At 47.7% G+C, this 19417-nt stretch overlaps 1 protein-coding gene across 12 annotated transcripts in view; it reads right to left on the reverse strand.

Annotated features, from left to right (window-relative positions):
* Positions 1-19417, reverse strand: part of RGS6 (regulator of G protein signaling 6) — a 467079-nt gene that overhangs the window by 37972 nt on the left and 409690 nt on the right. For all 12 annotated transcript variants that reach the window (XM_036432407.2, XM_036432400.2, XM_036432418.2 and 9 more), the window contains exons 14-15: positions 18403-18528; positions 9999-10185 (exon numbers count right to left, since the gene is read on the reverse strand). In XM_036432407.2, the coding sequence (XP_036288300.1) occupies positions 9999-10185; positions 18403-18528 (313 nt within the window). The remainder of the gene's footprint in view (positions 1-9998; positions 10186-18402; positions 18529-19417) is intronic.

Genomic DNA, 19417 nt, shown 5'->3' on the forward strand with positions numbered 1-19417 from the left:
ACAATATTAAAAAAAAATGTAAAAGCCAAGGGACAAATTGCCCTCCCTCCCCTTTAAAATGATAGGTACAGCTGAGAGTGCTGTAATTCTGGGTTGAGTTGTCAAGAAAAATTTTTTTAAACCTAACCATGTACAGAGCATTACTTTAGTGTTATAGGGACTTATAAAAGGAAAAGAAGACAAGACCAAATGCCTACTCCAATCAAAGAACTTTTATATCCAGTGGTGCTGGAGGTTAGACACTGCAGATTCAGGGCGAGATGGGCATCTCAGCAGATACTGTAGGTCAGGAAAATAGTGGGGCTTGGACAGCTAGGAAGCCTATGAGAGAGCTTGCAGGGAACAAAGCCAATGGGTTGGTCCATCCCATTCAACTGTCAATCCACTTGATGAACAGATTTCCAATCCAATCCAATCCAATCCAACCCAATCCAGTTTCAATGAAGTCTTTTCTAGGGCCTGCTATGTTTTGTTTGTAAAGAATGATGTACTTTTAGACAAGCTCTGCCTAATGGCAAAGAGCCACTGGGGCCTTCTAATACCTTTGCAATTTCCCTCAGTATAGAACTTTATAGCCTCAGTATAGAACTTTACAGGTCAAGGTCTCCCAACTTCAATGGGAGAGTGGATGTTCATGAAACGGATGGATGGGGAGAGAGACGAATTGAACAGACCCATTCCTTAGAACATCATTGGATGCTCTGAGACTTTAAAAATTGAAGGGAGGCAGCCCCTGCACCAGCCAGTGGACTCTCATCTCTCTCCTGCAGGCTGTGGAGGCTCTGGGAAGAGGTGAATGCCCTAAGAGAAAGCCTTAGGTTCTTGGTGCTTTCTGTGGTTTCAGCCTGTTCTCCAAAACCCGCCAGCAAAGCTGTAGACCACATGCCCCGAGATTTTGATGTCATTTGGCTCTAGCTCACTCTGCCCACCACCATCTGCTTCCCCCTCTTGTAGCTCCAAGCCTTTGAAGCTTTCTTACTGTCTTCATGGTGAAAAATTTCTATTTCTTAGAATGACCCTCCAGGCCCCACAAATATGGCATATATATATATATATATATATATATATATATATATATATATATTTTTTTTTTTTTTTTTTCCCCCCCAGCATATCCCTCCAATATCTCCTTTTAAGAGCGGGCATTTTCTTGGGAGAACTCTTTTTTGGTCCAACTTGGAATTATGAGACCCCAGGGAATGCAAGAGACATTAAGTTTTGTGAGCACACATGTATGCATATGTAGCACTTTTTACTGATGTAATTTTCAGGGCAACTGGCTCATCTTATTTCTCAAAAATCTTTAGAGGGTTGAAGAGAAGACACCACCCTCACTTGACAAATGAGGACACTAAGGCACAGAGTGAAGATCGCCTGAGACCACATAGCAAGTGGGTGGCAATGCAGGTCGTCTGCGGCTCCACAGTTGGAAAGAGAGATTTCAATCCCTGACATAAAGAACTGAGTCCTTTAAAGAAAAAAACAACAACACCATGGCCCATTTTTCCTTTCCCCTCTCCTCTCACAATGCTAAATCTGTGAAATTGGAACAACACAGCAAACAGCTGAGGGCTCTGGTCACAGCCCACAGACCTTTATGGAAGATTTGGTCTTGGCCCAAATTTTCAGAAAAGCCAAATGGATCAGCAAAACACAAGTGCAAATGCTGGGCTCCTGCTGACAGGGTAGCTTGTGAAATATTTCCACAGGAAGCAAACACAGGCAATTAACTTTGCTATAACAATGCATGTGGTCAAATGAAAACCAAATCCTCAGAGAGAGCCTGCACCCTGCCCCAGTCCCCATTTCAAATGGATCCATAAATCTGGCTGGGCCTTCATCTGACTACTGACCCCCTAATAAAAGGGCACATGCTGACACTTCCATCGGCATTCTAACTGGGGCAGGGTGAGGGGAGGGCTCTGAGAACCATTGTGACCAGCTGAGGAAGCCATCCAGAGCTCCTGATCCCGGGTGGGGTAGGGCCTTAGATGTCACCATTCCCACTCTTAAGGTGGGCAAACCGAGAAGAGCAGGCTGGAAGAACACAGATGTATAATCCTAGACAGAGCATGTGGCAGGAGTCAAATCAAAGCCTGCTCCTTGGCTGTGGGGATCAGAGTTTCTCCGCCTCTCAGCATAATAGCCAAGTCCTCAGCACTAACCATCCAGGGGCAGTGTGATCTGAACAGCAGACCCTTGGCCAGCAAGTTGGGAGATCTGAGTGCAAGTCCTGGCTGGTCAGGGGTTGCTAAGGATCTCAACCACCTTTCCTCACCTGGGAACTTCAGCATCACAGCTGGGGAGTTGGTGCAGGCAGCAGAGTGGGCCAGGAAGAGTAAGGCAGAGGGAGTGTCATGGTATTGGCTGACTCCTTGGTTCACTCCATGACTCAGCCCCAATGCGAAAATCTTTACAGCCGGGGAGGTGGGGGGTGGTGGTGGTGGAGAGGGGGTATGGGGGTGGTTGCTGTTACCACACCAAGATGAATTCTCCTCTAATCTACTCTCAAATAAACTGAAGATTAATCACTCCCAGCCCTCTATCTCTAAGTCTCTAGATTTCTTGAAGCATTTCAATGATTTTCATGCATAGGAATCTGAAACTATGGCTTCCTCAAATCCAGCCCACTGGCTATTTCTTTCCTTTTTTCTTTCTTTTCTTTTCTTTTCTTTTCTTTTCTTTTCTTTTCTTTTCCTTTCCTTTCCTTTCCTTTCCTTTCCTTTCCTTTCCTTTCCTTTCCTTTCCTTTCCTTTCCTTTCCTTTCCTTTCCTTTCCTTTCTTTTCTTTTTTATTTTCTTCCCTCCTCTCTCCCTCCCTCCCTCCTTCCCTCCCTTCCTTCCTTCCTTTCTAGCTATTTTTTAAGTCCCAAAAACTAATAATTATTTTACATATTTAAATGGCTGAAAAAAATCAAAAGAAGAATAATACTTCATAAAAAATTACATGACATTGAACTCTGTCCATAAAATTGTTTTGGAACATAGCCATATAACCACTCATTTATATTATTTACATTATGTTGTTAGAGCGTAGTTGTTTTTATATGGCAGAACTGAGTAGGAGTGATATAGACCATATCACTTACAAAGGCTGAACTTTATACTACTTGGTCCTTTACAGAAAGAGTTTAGATTTTAACCCACCCCTGGTTTAGTGTAAAAGGCAGGCTACAGAATCACCCTATTTGCATAATCACCCTATACATTTTAATTGAGGAAGAAAATACCCTAAAATAGAAGTTATCTCTGGGTGCTAAGGTTATGTGCAATTTGAAATTTTTCACCAAACATGTTAAATAAAAAAATATTAACAATAGGAGAATAAAATAGTAAATATTTGTCCCAGCCTACAGTGGGTCAGAACACTTTTAACTGCTGACATGCTTAAGTTCACCTAATCCCCTTCCTATCCCTATGCATAAGTCTCTCTGTCCTATAGATGAGGAAAGGAAGACTCAGAGTTTAAGTAACTTGCTCAAGGTTACAGCATGAGTTAGAAGCAATTTGTACATTTATGGTGGAAACACACAAACAAAAGGGAGCAGGTTGAAAACATAAATTGGTTTAGGAAGAGTGTTTTGTTTGAATTCATAGGAGACCAATCATAACAGATACTGAAGAACTTAGAGATGCTTATGGTACCCTCACGTCTGGGATACCTCAAGATTGAGATATAACGTATTTGGAAGTACCCAAAAAATGGCAGAGCACTCTACCAACAAAGGCTGTGTATTCAGAAACCTGTCAAGGCACAATCTGCCAACTTCCCAAGACTTCCCATCAAATCCCTCTGGAATAGGAAACCACATAAATGTAAGAACCGAGGACTGATACTATGGTGCTTCCACATGATGGAAGCTGTGCAGCAGTGAAAGAACCAGGCGAGAATCATACTGTTGCTGTTTGTGTTGGCTTTACGATCTCGAGACTGCTCTGTGGTAAAACAGGATAAAGCTAATGAGCAATTGCATAAAGTATGAATGCTATCATCCATGGCACCCTTGAGAGCCAGGATTCTCAGTGTAGAGAAAGGAGGCACAGATGTAAGAAAGAAGAGGTTAACTAAAACCCCCTGTCATTTTCGTTTTGAATAGAAAGCATTAGTATGAACACAGGATGTATTTTTATCACAAACAACCACCGTGTATTTCCTTGCTCTGTCCACGGAAGAGGCCCAGAAGTGATGGTCAACTCAGGAACAATGAGCATCCCCAAGGGCTCAGGTTATGGTCCCTAAAGACCATTTCCCTCTAAGAGAAACCGAGATCCTTAGAGGAATGGCTGGCTCCAGGTTTGGGGCAGCCCCGGAGTATCTTTGCTTCCTTGTTATTTGGATGATATCAGACTACTGGGGTCATGAGAAGGAGCCAACTGGCCAGAGATGGCACGATTCAACCATCAATAACAATAAACAAAATGGATTAAAATACATCAACTGTGGTTAAATCTACAAGTTTATAAAGATAACTAAAAGCCAGACTAAGAAACCCTAATTTTTTATAACCTCTCACTAATGAGTGGGGATAAGCAATAAACACCAGAGGCTGCTAATACCACAAAAAGAGAGACACCTGGACATCATGCTCTTCTCACAAAAGAGCACAGTATAACCTAAGGGGGAGTGTTGTCCACAAAAATCAAATGTAAATATGATTAAATATCCAAATCAATCGACCAATTTATAGGAAATACAGATGGTAGAAGAACTTGCTAAATAGCCCCACAAAGCTGCAATCAAAAAGCCCAGACTGTGCGAATCTCTACAGGACAAAGAATCCAATTTTATTATCAAATACATTTCAAGGCATCAGGGAGAGGAGGGGGATGCAGAAGAAACCTATAGACGGAGGCACGTAGAAGACAGGCCACACAGTCTACTGGGATGTGTGGTCCATGTTTGGATTCTGATTTTACATGCAGGTTAAGAAAAGGCACTTATGGAACTATTAGAAATGCGAACACTTGCTTGACACTTGATGATACTAAGAGATTATTGCTAATTTGTTGAGATGTGATAATGGTATTGTGGTAATTAAACGATAGGGTCAGTTTCTCTTAGGGATACATGCCTAAGTATTTACAATAAAATTATATAATATCTTGGTTTATATATGTGAATACATATATATTTAAATTTGCTTTAAAATCACCCAGTGGTGGGTGAAAAAAGCAGGGGGGAACACAGAATGAGGTCAGTCTTGTATTGATGCTGTGGCTAGAAGGGGGTCCATAAAGATTTGTTGCTCTGCTCTTTTCACGTTCCAACATTTACAAGTTTCACCATAAAACATTCAAATAAATCCTTCCTAGTGTCATGCTCAGAGAGATAATACCAAGGCTTAGTGCATCATAGTTCTCACCAGTATTCCTTCCCTAATATTTCAGGAATAATGAAGGGTTGAGCTTTGTGCTTTAGCTTTTAGGGAGGGGTCTCCATCCTTCTCCTCATCAGGATAGGTCAGTATGTGCTTAGGAGCCTACATACGTACATATAAATAAATCCATCCCCCCAAAAATATTTCTCATGACAAATATTTTGCTTTGAGGCTGCAAAGGATATGGGGGACTGGGGACTTCATGCAAAGACAATGAACTCCACAGAACAAAATCTCCCTGGCACAAGCATTCACTGGAGTTCATGACCAGGGAGAAAGAAAAAAAAGTGTTGAGGTTGGTGGGTGTTTCCATCCTGAAGTTCTAAGCAAACGACAAGGCAAGTCTGGATCAACGGGGCCACTGGTTGTGTTTTCATGGCATTATTCGCATCGGTGTCTCTGAGTTTCCTAAATTTGATAATACAGTAACCCCATGGAGGGGACACATTCCAAGGCCCCTAGTGGATGTCTGAATCCATGGATAGTAAGAAACCCCAGTCAACTTCTTCAGCCCTGTTGGAAATAGGGCTGCAGCTTCTTCACCCTTAGACGCAGCCTCCCTGGTAAGTTTTGTATTTTTTTGTCCAAACCTATTCCTGACTTTGTGTGCCCACTCTTCACTTGCAGTAAATGGCTCCCTGTGACTTGTTTGAGGGGGTCCCTTGCTGAAGTATTCATACCACTCACGCTTTCTGGTGCAACACGTTGCCATCAACATGATTTCTGTTCATGTCTTCCACCCACAGACCCGATGCCTGTTCCATCTCAACTAAGCACTGACCACACATTGCGCAACTTGAGGTGCAACAGCAAAAAGAGTTTTTTTTTTCCTTCACCATTTCACAGATAGAAGTTGCATTCTTACCTTAGATCTTAGCAACTTCAGCATACGATGGTTTTTCCTTTCCTTTCTTTTCTTTATTAAGTGGAGAACTTTTTACTTAAAGGAAGCACTTAGCGATTTCTCTGTGGCAAGTCTGAATTGTCAACATCACTACTGCTACACTTGGGGGCCATTTAATAAGTAAAATAAGGGTGACTTGAACACAAGCTCTGTGATACCATGCAAGTTGACCTGATAACTGAGGACAGTTATACAGTGACTAATGAATGGGGAATCTGTAATGTGTGCACGTGCTGAGCAAAGGGATGAATCCTGGATGGGACGGAGTAGGAGGGCACGAGATTTCATCTTGTTTCTCAGAAGGGCACACAATTGAAACCGTATGAGTTGTTTATTTCTGGAATTTTCTGTTCAATATTTTAGGACCATGGTTGACTGAAGGTAACTGAAACTGTGGAAGGGAAGCTCCGGATCTGGGGATGCTACTGTCTGTGGTTACTATTTGGGGAGCACCTCTCTATTCCAGGCCCTGTGCAATGTGATAAGTCACCACAGAGAACGACAAAAAGGCCCTGCCCTCCAGGCGATGACAGGCTAGTAGGGGAAAATGACAAATAATTTCACCAAAGGGTGAGGTGCCGGTAGGATGCAAGGAAGCCCAGGGGGCTCCTCCTACCCTGTACCCCTGCACATTAGCGCACAGATGGCGGCGAGGCTGGGAAAGAAACAGAAGCCACAGATGTCATCCCAAACTGCCAGGGAGGCTGGGCGGCGCCACGTCTAACAATAAGCATCAAGTCAGTTCCTTATTTTCTGGCCCCTACTTCTATTTCCTCCTTCCTCCCTATACCCAGTGACAGGGCTAAGGTTTTATCTCCTCAACTCTCTTCACTTCGCTTACCTGCGGATCCCACAGAGAATCCAAGCCATCTGTCCTCTCACGGACATCAGTGTTGACCCCCACCCCCGCCCTTTACCTGCGGTTTTGCTTTCTGCAGTTGTGTTACCTGTGGTCACCTGTGGGCTGAACATATTAAATGGGAAATTCCAGAAACAAACAGTTCCTAAGTGTTGCATTGTCACTGTCCTGAGCAGCGTGATGGAGTTTTACTTTGTCCGACTCCATTCCACGGGGACGTCAATGACCACGCTGCCCGGCATCCCCACGCTGTGGTCATTCCTCGCCTGTAGGCACTCAGTAACCGTCTCCAGTATTCAATAGATGGTTCTGGTATCGGAGAGATTGTGTTCAGGCCACCCTCCTTTCACTTAATTATGGCCTGAAAGCGAAAGAGTGGGGATGCCGGCAACTCGGATGTGCCAAAGAGAAGCCGCAAAGTGCTTCCTTTCAGTGAAAAGGTGAAAATTCTCACCTTAAAGGGAAAGAAAAAAGGTTTCTATCCAGAGGCTGCTAAGATCTATGATGCAATGGTGAAAGGAGAAAGAAATTCATGCTTGTTTGGCTGTTGCACCTCAAATTATGAAATGCACCACCACAGTGTGTGATAGGAGCAAGTTAGCTGGGAAAGGCGTTGTTTTTGTGAATGGAAGACATGAACAGAAAGCATGTTTTAGTTGGCGACAGGTGTTGAGCCAAGGTAAAGATCTGAGCAAGGAATTCTCTCAAAACGAGTGACACCAAGCCATTTATTGCAATGGCATAGTGTCACACATTCAGTAATAGGTAAGATTAAGAACTATAAACATTACTGGAGAGAGAGAGAGAGAACATGTGAGTACACATTCACATACCTTTTAGTATAGTATATTATTAGAATTGTCCTATTATTAATTACTAGAGGCCTGCTGCACGAATTTGTGAACGAGTGGGGCCCACCTGGTCCACCCTGATGGGGGCCGATCAGGTCAGCTGGTGGTGGTGGGGGGCGGGGGTTGACCACTGGCCCCACCCCTGATCAGGGCCGGATGGGGGCTGGGCTGGTGGGGGGGGGGGGGGGCAATTGTGGGAGGTCAGCTGCCTGGCCCTGCTCCTTATTGGTGTGTCTGGGCAGCCAATTGGGAATGGCCAGGGAGAGGGTCCACAGGTAGTTGTGTGGGGCTGATTGGAGCCCCAATTGAGCCAGTTGGCCTCCTCAGTGTGCTTCATAGTGACCGGTCATTCCAGTTCCAGTTGTTGCAGTTGCTTGGCTTTTATACATATACGAGAGGCACACTGCACAAATTCATGCATGGGTGGGATCCCTCTGGTGGCCTGCAGGGACTGGGCCAAAACCCACAGTCCAATGCCACCTGTAGCTCCTATCTGTAGCCCCCACTCATCCCAGCTCCACTGTGCCTGTTGTGGGCTTGCGCCCAATCAGTCCTGATGGAGAGAGACCTGTGCTGCCATGGCAGTGCTGGCCAGCCATGAGCTCTGCATCTGGCACCCTCCCAAGGGGAGTGGCCTATGGGATTGGGCTGAAACCAGCTCTCTGATCTCTCCCGAGGGGTCCTGGATTGCGAGAGGGCACAGGTCAGGCTGAAGGACCCCACCAGTGCAGGATCGGGCTGGGGAGGGGCTGTGGGAGAGCTTCATGGTGTGTCCAGCCTATCTCACTCAGTTCTAATAGGCCAGACCCCAGCAAGCTAACCTATGGGTCAGAGCATCTGCACCCTGGTGGTCAGTGCATGTCATAGGGAGCGATCGTCCAGTTGACTATCTGCCCCTTGGTGGTAAGTGCATGTAACAGAGAGCGGCTGCACAGCTTTAGCATATCATTAGTATATTATGCTTTGATTGGTTGTTCAGTTGTTCTGCTGTTCGGTCTATTTGCATATTACCTTTTATTATATAGGATAGATTGTTAATCTCTTACTATGTCTAACTTATAAATTAAACTTTATCATAGTATTTATATATAGGACAAAGCATAGGATTTGTTACCATATGCGGTTTCAGGCATTCACTGGGGATTTTGGAATATATCCCCTGAGAATAAGGGGGGACTACTATAGTTGGAGATCACTAAGGGCGCAGTGTAGGAGGTGGTTAGGAGTGTGAGCTTTATGATTGGATGTGGGCATGACCCATGGCCCTATCAGCTTACTCTACCCACTTTGATGATTTGTGTTATGGATTCTACCACTGACTTATGATACTACAGGACTTAAATTTTGTAAAACACCAAGAATCCCTGAAAAATATAATACATATACAGTAGGTCCTCAGATTACATCGGAGATCTGTTCCTACAGCGTGATATAAAGCAATTTTCGCCGTAAGTCGGAAACCACCTACATAAGCATCTACGTCACTCACATGGAGCACACACACAGCAGTAATGGGGTGAAACAGTAAAAAAAAAAAATTAAAGATAACATGCCTTCTGATTGTCAGGAGAGAGGAGAGTGGGGGTGGCTCTCTAACCACCAGGACATTTGTGGTAAATAATAAAAAACATTAAGCTCATGTGTACATACATCGAAATGACAGAACTTTTTTTTTTTTTTTTTTTTTTTTTTTTTTTTTTTATAAATAAGTGGGTGATGGCGATGTAACCACGAAACGATGTATTAATACATCGAGTCCAGCGTAACCCGAAGATTGCCTGTAACAGTAAGTTTCTATTTCTAGGTAATAATGTAATACACGTATGAAAACTATCCTCCTGGAATTCCACTGTGCACCTACCTGGGATGGTTTCCACGGATGGCCTCATAAATAATAAAACCTGGAATTCAAACTAAACACATGCCTGGAACTCGTGTTAAAGGGTGGGGTGGTAGAGAGGACAAATGAACACCTTTGGATATAACGACTTAAATAGATAAGCAAACCTGGGCATCTTCATATGTGTATCTCCCTCCATCTTTGACGTTTTGACTGGTAATCTCATAGCTGTGAGAATCCAGGTTGATTGCACTTGGGGCCCCGGGAGACAGAAACTCTTGCCAGATCTCTTCCACCCTCTTGGCCACATCCTGTAGGGGTTGTTTCTTGAGGTCTTGGACAGCCAGCCAGAACCTGAAGCAGAAGTAGAGAGACAGTCAGTTCCAGGGGGCTTAGCATCTGGGCTCTGCTGGGCGTGGCCTGAGCGATGACATCTATGAGACTCATTCTGCTGCACCTTCCACTCTTCCTCGTGGCCACTGCCCAGGTAACAAAGGCCGTAGGGACTGCTCTGAACATACAGACAGTGCTATGCTATTGTGGATAAGCGGAAAGAAGTACACGTGAGAAGGTCGTTGTGCTCTGGTTACCAAGGAGAGATTTCTCTCCTTCCACATCACGGTTTCCCAACCACAGTGCTGTTGCCTTTGAGAGCAGGATAATTCCTTATTGTGAGGCTTGCCCTGTGCACTGTAGGATGGTTAGCAGCAACCTTGACCTCTACTCACCAGGTGCCAGTGGCATCCCCTCCCCGAGATGTAACAACTAAAAATGTTTCCAGACATTACCACATGTCCCCTGGGAGGTGAAGTCACCTCTGGCTGGGAACCACAGTTTCTACATAGATGCCAGGACACAGACAAAAGTGAGTTCCTTTGTCACATCTGGTTGGGGTCCATTAGTAGACTCATCAAAATGAAGGAAAGATCACAGAAACGGAATCTTGGAATTCTAAAGAATATCGGAGCTGGTAGGATACAGCTCTTCCTGTTACAGAGGAGTTGATTCCCAGCATGGTGTGAGCTTATAGTAGACACTCAGTAAAGGGCTGCGGATGGAGGGCAAGCTCATCTGGAACAAAGCGGAAGGGGCGTACATGGGGAATTTCTGCCAGAAGATTCTCCATGGTCACTTCCATATCACCTCTCACAAGCCCCTCAATGGCAGCGACCACTGGGGGTGCTGGGTGTGAGCTCTTTGTTGCCGAGAGCAGCAGCAACCAGAGCCAAAGCTTGAGCAATAGCTCCTAAGATGGTTTCCCCAGGGCTCAGGTGTGGGTGGCACACTAGGTGTCCTGTGAATAAGACAAGGCCGGGCTCCACATCGACGTAACCTGAGGACAGGACCCCGGCCACTTGACTCCCACAGCCACAGGCATCACACACAGTTGAGCCGACGGAAGGGCTGGGACAAGAGAACTGAAACACAACATGGTGGAAAACGCATTCAATCTGTCATCGGATTTCACCCAAAGTAAGATGTACTTCTTTTTTCAAAGGTTAAACGTGTTTTTCTGTTGCTGTTCACAGATGGTCTTTGCAGCCAAGTGTGCGGCCCAAAGGCACCACTTAGTGGCCAACTGCGGTAATGCAGCTCCATTTCCACAAGGAGAGAAGACAGGTGTGCGCGTTAGTTCTGTTATTATCGATACATAGAAATCTTCTCCCATTTACTGTTTGGGATTCTAATAATCTCCGTGAGGAAACCCTCCTGGTTCCCTTAGTGACTCTGAAGAGCACGAGTGAAAGGCAGGGAAGGGGACTTATGGCTTCGCTCAATCGAAAGATGAGGAAGCACAATTCTGTCCCCATCCTGGCTATGCTGCTATCTTAGAATGCATCTTTCCAGGTGTCTCTTCCCTCACTTGTAAAATGGGTACGAAATGGATGAATAAATCTGTGACACGTGTTTGAAGGATTTTCCATCCAGGTGTAAGTCTGAAATGCGGTCAGGTCCTGAGGGTGGGAGCTGTGGAGGGGTCAGTGTGGTGGCCACAGGGTCAACACTGGCCAGTATGATCCCTCAAATGTCACCTTTCTTCTCCAGCACCTGGGCAGAGCTGCCTGGGGCTCATGTTGTCACCTGCCCACCAACACCAGCCTCTTCCTTCCTGCCGCGGGTCTTGGTGCACATGCCTTCTGACGGCCAGGCAAGAGGAGAATGGGGGTAGCTCTCTGACCAGAGACCAGAGGCAGAAGTGGGTGGGGCGGAAAGGAGCTGTAACCCTGCTCAGCTGTGCAGGTAGGCCCTAAAAACCATCTGGAGAGTGGGTCTCCTTCCCCTGGCCATCCCCCAGGTTCCTTAGGTCTCCCTGCCCCACCCCTGGGCCTGCCGTAAATGAAGGAGGTGGCCGAGTGCATAAAGGTGAAACGGTCATTGGGTGGTGACAGCACAGTCTTTCTCCACCCGGAGGGGAGTGTTGGATGAGCAGGTAAGAGAGCACAGGGACCCAGCTCTACAGCAGCAGCTGCTGTTGGCATTTCAAAGGACCGGAGGGCGGGGATGGTGAACAGGCAGCTCAGCAAGGACCAAGCAATTGCAGGAATGTGCAGGGCAGAGGGGAGAAGGGCCTCTGTCAGTGAGTCACCTTTGGGACGAGTTCCTGGGCTGGAGGCCACTTCTCGGGACCAGTGTCCTTCGGAGCCTACCAGACCTTCATCTCTCACACAGATGGATGCTACCGGGCAATTCCTGTTCCCTCCGTCAATGGCTCCCTGCTGCTGTCTCCTGCCCCCTTCTGTAGGCTGCTCTGAGGGGAGCCACCGAGCCCTCCGGGAAGGCCCTGAGGAGCCAGCACTTCAGAGCTTTGCAGGCGCCGTGTTCCCGAGGCCTAAGTTCCTTTTGCAGAATGATGCAGGCACCACATTAATGCACATCACCCAGAGTAGGGGTGTTGAACTCAATCAGAGAAGGGGCCAAAATCTAAAATCCAGCCTAAATCGCGGGCCGAATGGTTTACTGAACAGTCATAAACTGTCATTGTGATGGAAACGCAGCGGAGTGCAGTGATGACAGCGCGATGCGGGCCACATTGCAAGGCCTGGCGGGACGGATTTGGCCCGCGGGCCTTGTGTTTGACACATGTGACCCAGAGGGTCTGCAGCTGATGTAAATGGAAATTTCAGAATCAAATGCAATCAACTTTTACATTAAAAATGAGAGGATTCCCATCGTTAGGGTAAAAATAAGGATTAAAAAATAGTACAAGAAGAAACAACAAGCATGGAGGAGGAGGGGCCAGAAAGAGAGGAGGAGGGTGAGAAGGGAGAAGGAGGAGGAGGAAGAAGACATGGAGGGAGGAGAAAGAACAGGTTTAGGAGGAAAAGAGGGAGGAGAGGAAAGAGAGGGAGAAGGGGAAGTGGGAGGAAAGAGGGAGGAGGTAGAAAAAGAAGAAGAGGAAAAGAATGAGGAAAGGAGAAGAGGAGAGGAGGAGAAGAAGAGGAGGAGGAAGAAGAGGAAGAGAATCCGGGAGAGGAGGAGTCGGGGGATGACATCCCTAGGCAGCCGTTTCCTCTCCTCCGCACATGGAGACCCTGTGGGACTTCCGTCTGCCTTGGAGATGACCCGCCTTATCCCTCTGAAGTCACGGCAAGAATGCTGCCACAGCAGCATCCTGACACCCCATGTGTGTCTGCCAGCACCGGCTCTGAAGAAGCTTTGTGTCAATTTGGAATTCAGAGCAGGCTTTGGTTTGCATTTGCCATCTGCAAGCCCACGGCTGAGCTGCAGCTCTGAGCCGGCTGCCCAGCCAGTGTCCTCGGAAGAGCCAGCAGCTCCCTCCGCACCTGGGCTGCAGCTGGGAGGCTCACGGAGGCTGCGCAGCTTCTGCTCTTATCAAAAGCCTGCAGGTACCGATGCCCCTCCAGGGTGCCAGCGGGAGGCGGCTGTCGGCCATGGCATCCAATCCTGCGCTGAGCCTGTGGTGGGCAGCAGAAGGGCTGGCGGGACTGTTGTCAGGGAGGCCACCTGTCCTGCCTCGTCCCATCCTCAGGGCGCAGGCAGGCAGCCCGTGTGCCCGCATGTGACCTGTGCCCATGGCTGAGGAATGCGGGCAGGCGGCGGGCGGACACTGGGCTCTGTGGGCAGGCGGCCTGGGCTCAGGCACCACTGGGCTGAGCAGAGCCTGGACCAGCCCACAGTCTGAATGCTGATGGCAACGGCTTTTCTCCTCGTGGCTGGAACAAGAAAAACCATTCTCCCTCCTGCCAGGGGCTCTGGGCAGGCCCCATTCCTAGCTTACACAGCTTTTCACAAACTAGCATATTTGTGGGTTAGAAAAACCCAGTTCAATTGGTTTGCAGAGAAAAGCAAACTCCATGCAAACTCAGGGCTTCTGTGCCCTCTGCTGGCCAGAAACTGGGGAACCAGGGTCCAATTTGACTTCGGTGTTTGGTGGCAACTACCTGGTGCCAACATTGGGGAGGCCCTGGCACACCCCCCAGAAGCACAGTTACGTTCACCAGGCAGTGGCTGAGCTGCCACAGATTGTTCCGGCGTGGCGGGAGTCACCTCTGTCCCGATGAACCATGTGTTTGGTTAGCGGTGAATCCCACTGGGCCTGGTGAACCTTCCGAGGTCTTTCCAGGACCGGGGGGCCGGCGTCGGAGAGGGGGGCTCTCGACGCAGACCTGGCGACTCCCCCGCGCTCTGTTTAATTGCTTCTCCCCTCAGCTGACACCGCGTGGAACCGGGATAATCAATCTGCAGCTCAGAAGAGCAACCCCGCTCTCTCCGGAGGCGGCACAGCTCATAAAAAATGTACGGGGGACGCTCTCTGCTGCGGGGTCTGACTGTTAACTCCTGCCCTGCCGTGTGGCGGAAGGTGTGGCGCCGGGGAGGACAAAGGTTTGTGCAGGGAAGATGGAAAAGGGACAAAGGCTCCTGTCGTCACTCTGGGAAAGCGCAGAGAAGGGAGAAGGGCGGCCTCAGCTAACTCCCAGGAAGTCCCTCCTTCAGCACTGGGATGGGGCGCAGGGAAGAGGCCACCTGCTTTCCAAAAGCCCGGAACAAACAGCTGTGTCCAGGGCCCTCCCAGTCCAAACGGAGCCTGAGCTCTGCTCCGGGTGCCACGGGGAGTGTGCTGTCCCATGCGCTGTCAGAGCAAAATGTGCCGGCCACCCCTGCAGGCCCTGAGCTAGGCTCTCCTCCCTCCCCACTCACCCCCACAGACATCTTTCCTTAAAGGACCAGGTGACCCCTAAAGGACTGTGTGACAGAGACTGTGTGTCTCTTTGGAGTCCTCTGTTCTGCATTCTGAAGCTCTGGTGTAAGTTCGGCCCTCAGGCTCCTGTATGGGCACCCCGGATGCTGTGCGAAGATGTTGTGATCCCAGCGCCCCTTTCCCTGGAGAGACGCTGGCGAGCACAGCAAGCCAGGCTAAGGGGCCCTTTGCAATGCATCCAGGTGCATTCTGGTCTCTCTCTCTCTCTCTCTCTCTCTCTCTCTCTCTCTCTCTCTCTCCTCACAGGTTCCAATGCCAGTTGCCTGGGATCCTGACCAATCCTGGGGAGCAGGGCTGAGCCTGGCATGGCCAACACAGCGGATGAACAGGATCTCCGAGCTGTGCCATCTGCACAGCTCCGGGCGCTGCCATTCTCACGGCCCACACGGAGGTGCACCCTGCTCAGGGTTAAACTGATTTAGCACCCAGTCCTCAGGACCTGGGTCAGGGCAGGTGCTAAGCCAACACAAAGGCAGGAGAAAAACTGCCTGGTGATGAGTCCTGAAGTTGTGTGATTGAAAACTGAGCTTCGCTCCATATATCCAATTATGCTGAGTATCATGAAAGTGGAATTCGGACCTCTGGAGAGGATTTAGAAGCTGTTGGCCCATGCTATTCATCTCTGGCTATTCTATATTTTCTTTGTCCTCTCCCTTGACAGGGATCAGAGGGGCCCCTCCCTAAGTCTGGATTTATGCATGCAATGGAGATCAGTCACCGGCACGCTTCTGCGTGCTCGCACACACTCTCTCCCCAGGCTGAGTGCAGCCCTCCTGGCGCGGGAGGAAGCGGCTGGCAGAGGCGCAGAGGTAACGGCAGGCGGACGCGCTGAACATCTGCCAGGCACACACTCCTCTACGCACGCTGGGCCTGCAACATGATGCATTGGGAAACTAGCCGAACTGTTAGGCGGGTGTGGCTACACTCGGCGTGGACAAAGTGGTGCCGAGCCACAGGCCTCCTGCTCCTTGGCCCCACACAATGACCAGGATCCTGTGGCCATTCTTCAAAGTCTCTGTAACGGTGCAGGTGGCAGAGGGTCATAGGGCCACTCTCGGGCCGAGAGATAGTCAGGGAAAGGAGGCCTCTGGACCACTCTATCTTGAGGACCCACGGGGGAGGGGAGGACAGCATGAGAAGGGGAGATGGAAAGGACTTCAGGGGTGACTCATGGGGACCCGGCTGGGGTTGGAATCTGGGGCTGAAGTGGCCACACAGAGCAGCTGCCTGGATGTCTCAGCTGGCCACAGAGGGCATGGCTTTCCATGCAGGACCTTCATCCCAACACAGCCTGCGAGGCTGGTCTGGACCTCACCCCACATAAGGTTTAATGTCCAGTCTTCCATTACAAGCACCCAATTTGGAACTGAAGCAAAGCTCTGAGACGCATTCAGTGCAATGCCTCAGCAAGGAAGGAACTCGTGTCATAAGCCGAAACAGTTACTCAGCCTTATCTGGTTTACAATAGGGACATGGCTGCCTGGAGAGGCATGGAGACATACAGTTAATTGCCATCTACAAGTTCTCCCAAGTCTTTATGGGTCAGAGGGTCATCAGCTTAGAGTTCTCTCTCTTCCTTTTTCCTCTGTCAGTATCCTATTCATCTACTCTGGCTTGTATTCATCCCTCCCTTTCAAAACACTTCTAACTCGGTTCTTAGAGTTTATACTTGTTTATATTCATCTCATGATGTCAGAGTTTTCCGTGTCCTTTCCTCGGCAACCTACAAAGGTTGTTGCAGGCGAAGATCATGCATCTTGCCTTCCCGGCTTCCCTCAGAGATGTCCGTGGGGCTTGCTAGGGCAGAGGTGTGTAGTAAATCTAATTTGATTGATGTATGGGACTGATATGGTCTCTCACTCCAAATAAATCAGAGGGGCTTTGCACATGAACACTGCAGCAGACAGATTTTTACCCACCGTACATGCTCTAACTTTTCAAAGTTCAAAAACCTTTTTGAAAGTTAAAGCCTTGAGCCAAAACTGGTTTGGCTCAGTGGATAGAGCGTCAGCCTGTGGACTGAAAGGTCCCAGGTTCAATGTACCTTGGTTGCGGCCACATCCCCAGTAGGAGGTGTGCAAGAGGCAGCTGATTGATGATTCTCCCTCATCGATGTTTCTAACTCTCTATCCCTCTCTCTTCCTCTCTGTAAAAAATCAATTAAAAAAATAAAAAGTTAAAGCCTTGAAACAAGGCCATTGGAAAATGGGAATTAACCTGCCTAAAAGGGAGAACCTGGCACCAAGAAAACGGGGAATTCCATCTTCCCACTGAGATGTCACCAGTTGGCTAAGACCACTAATGGGTCTTTCATAAGTTACATATTCCGTAGGTCTGTGCTTCTATATGGAATACAACGAAAACCTGAATAAAACACAAGTTCTCAATTTTTCATAATCATGAGTCCTTTCCTTTTTAATGCACCCCCTTCCCTTCCTCTCTCAGTGGATCTCACCTTTCGGAAGCCTTATGTTTTCTTCAGAGTAGTAGTGATTAATACATTAGTACATTTTCCCTTATCTTGATGTCCTAGTCCAATAGTCACAATGAGATGTTCCACTCACATCAGGTGACCAGGATAACCACACGAGTTGATAGCTGTCCCCCAAAAGAAAAGCTCAGGTGTTAATGAGTTTTTGCAGTTACGTCTGCAGTGAATGAGTGATATTTGCTCTTGCTTTTTGAAATGCTGAGACAAGATTGATGTTTCTCTCTCCCTTTTTGTTCTGGTTGGCCTGTCAAATATTCAGGATCCCAGACTTGGGAAATTCAGGAGAGGGTGTCTGCACTGTCTTTCCTCTGAAACACCCTGGCTCTGTAGTTTTACTTTATTTTTTTTAAATATATTTTTATTGATTTCAGAGAGGAAGTGATAGGGAGAGAGATAGAAACATCAATGATAAGAGAGAATAATTGATTGGCTGCCTCCTGCACATCCCCCACTGGGGACTGAGCCCACAACCCGGGCATGTGCCCTGATGGGAATTGAACCATGGCCTCCTAGTTCATAGGTTGACACTCAACCACTGAGTCATGCCAACTGGGCTGGCTCTACGGTTCTAGTTAAATGGTGGTGTCATCAAATCCATTTGCCTGTCTACTTGTTATTAGAGGCATGTTTCCAATAACTTGAGGAAATGCCATCTGGACTTGAACAACAATAAATGCTGATGTTGTAGGTGCTAATATATGGTGACAGCCAATCTACATATAGTTTGTCTCCATTTCAACCTTCCACAGATCAGCTGGAATTTGTTTGAACCCTAACATTTTATTGAAACAGGGAGGCAGAAAGAGAGGATGATTATGCAAATTCCTTCACCCACAGCTCAAATCTTTGAGAGATTTACCTGAGGTTTTCTGAACTGAATTCCGACTCCAGGAAGCGTAGAAACTGGTCCCGTCCCACCTGGTCCTTCAACATCTCATCGAAAGAGAAGCCCCATCTCTTTACTCGCTGCTGGCTGGGCTCTTTGCTTTTGGGGGGAAACAAAGGTTTAAAAAGTGATCAATATCTGGCAAAAACCAGTGTCACATTCTCTCCAGCAAGTCAAATCTATTTTGCTGCTGCACATCAAAAAGAAATTCCACAAATTTAAGTGACAGTACGAACCCTAATTGTAGACTTCTGTATACCAACATCAGCCAGTGGTAAAGAGTCTCTTTAAGGAAGGCATTAGGGTAGGTTCACCAGGAGGTGTGCCGACTGGCTCCTGTCCACAGGAGGTACAACCCCACTGATTCGGCTTCCCTGTCAGTGATTGGCCTAACTCTTGACTCCATCATTTTTTTTTTTTTTAAATAACTGAGGATGCCTTGTGAATCCAACCACTCATCAGAGACAGTGTCCCCACCTCTCACCCCCTCCTCAACCCTCTGGGAAGAAACAGAGCCCTGTTCAGATCCGAGTGAGGTGTCATTGGTCAGAAATGAAACAAGTCATCTAGGATAAAACCTGCTCACTCATTCAGAAGCAGGATGCTGTGTTCATTTATCAATTTTAACAACCATCTGCTCATGGTGCTTATGATGTTCTAGGAATTTCATATCTGTTAACTCACTGAACCCTCACAACTACTCTGTAAAGCACGTACTGGCCTCACCCCATTTGGCAGATAGGGAAACTGAGGCCTCATGACAATTTGCCCAAGGACACTAAGAAAGTCAAGTCTCAGGTTCAGACAGTGTGGCTCCAGAGTGCACCTCCTAACTCTGTGTGGGCATCACATCCACGTGACCCTCCTCAGACCCACGTGGTGTGGGCGGGGATGTTTGGGGGGAGAAAGATGCTGGTCTTATTCTTTTGGTTTGGAAAGATGCAAATATTTCCTTCAATTCTGTCTTTCCATTTACACTTCACTTGCC

Source organism: Pipistrellus kuhlii, unplaced genomic scaffold, assembly GCF_014108245.1.
Source record: "Pipistrellus kuhlii isolate mPipKuh1 unplaced genomic scaffold, mPipKuh1.p scaffold_m20_p_1, whole genome shotgun sequence".
NCBI lineage: Eukaryota > Metazoa > Chordata > Mammalia > Chiroptera > Vespertilionidae > Pipistrellus > Pipistrellus kuhlii.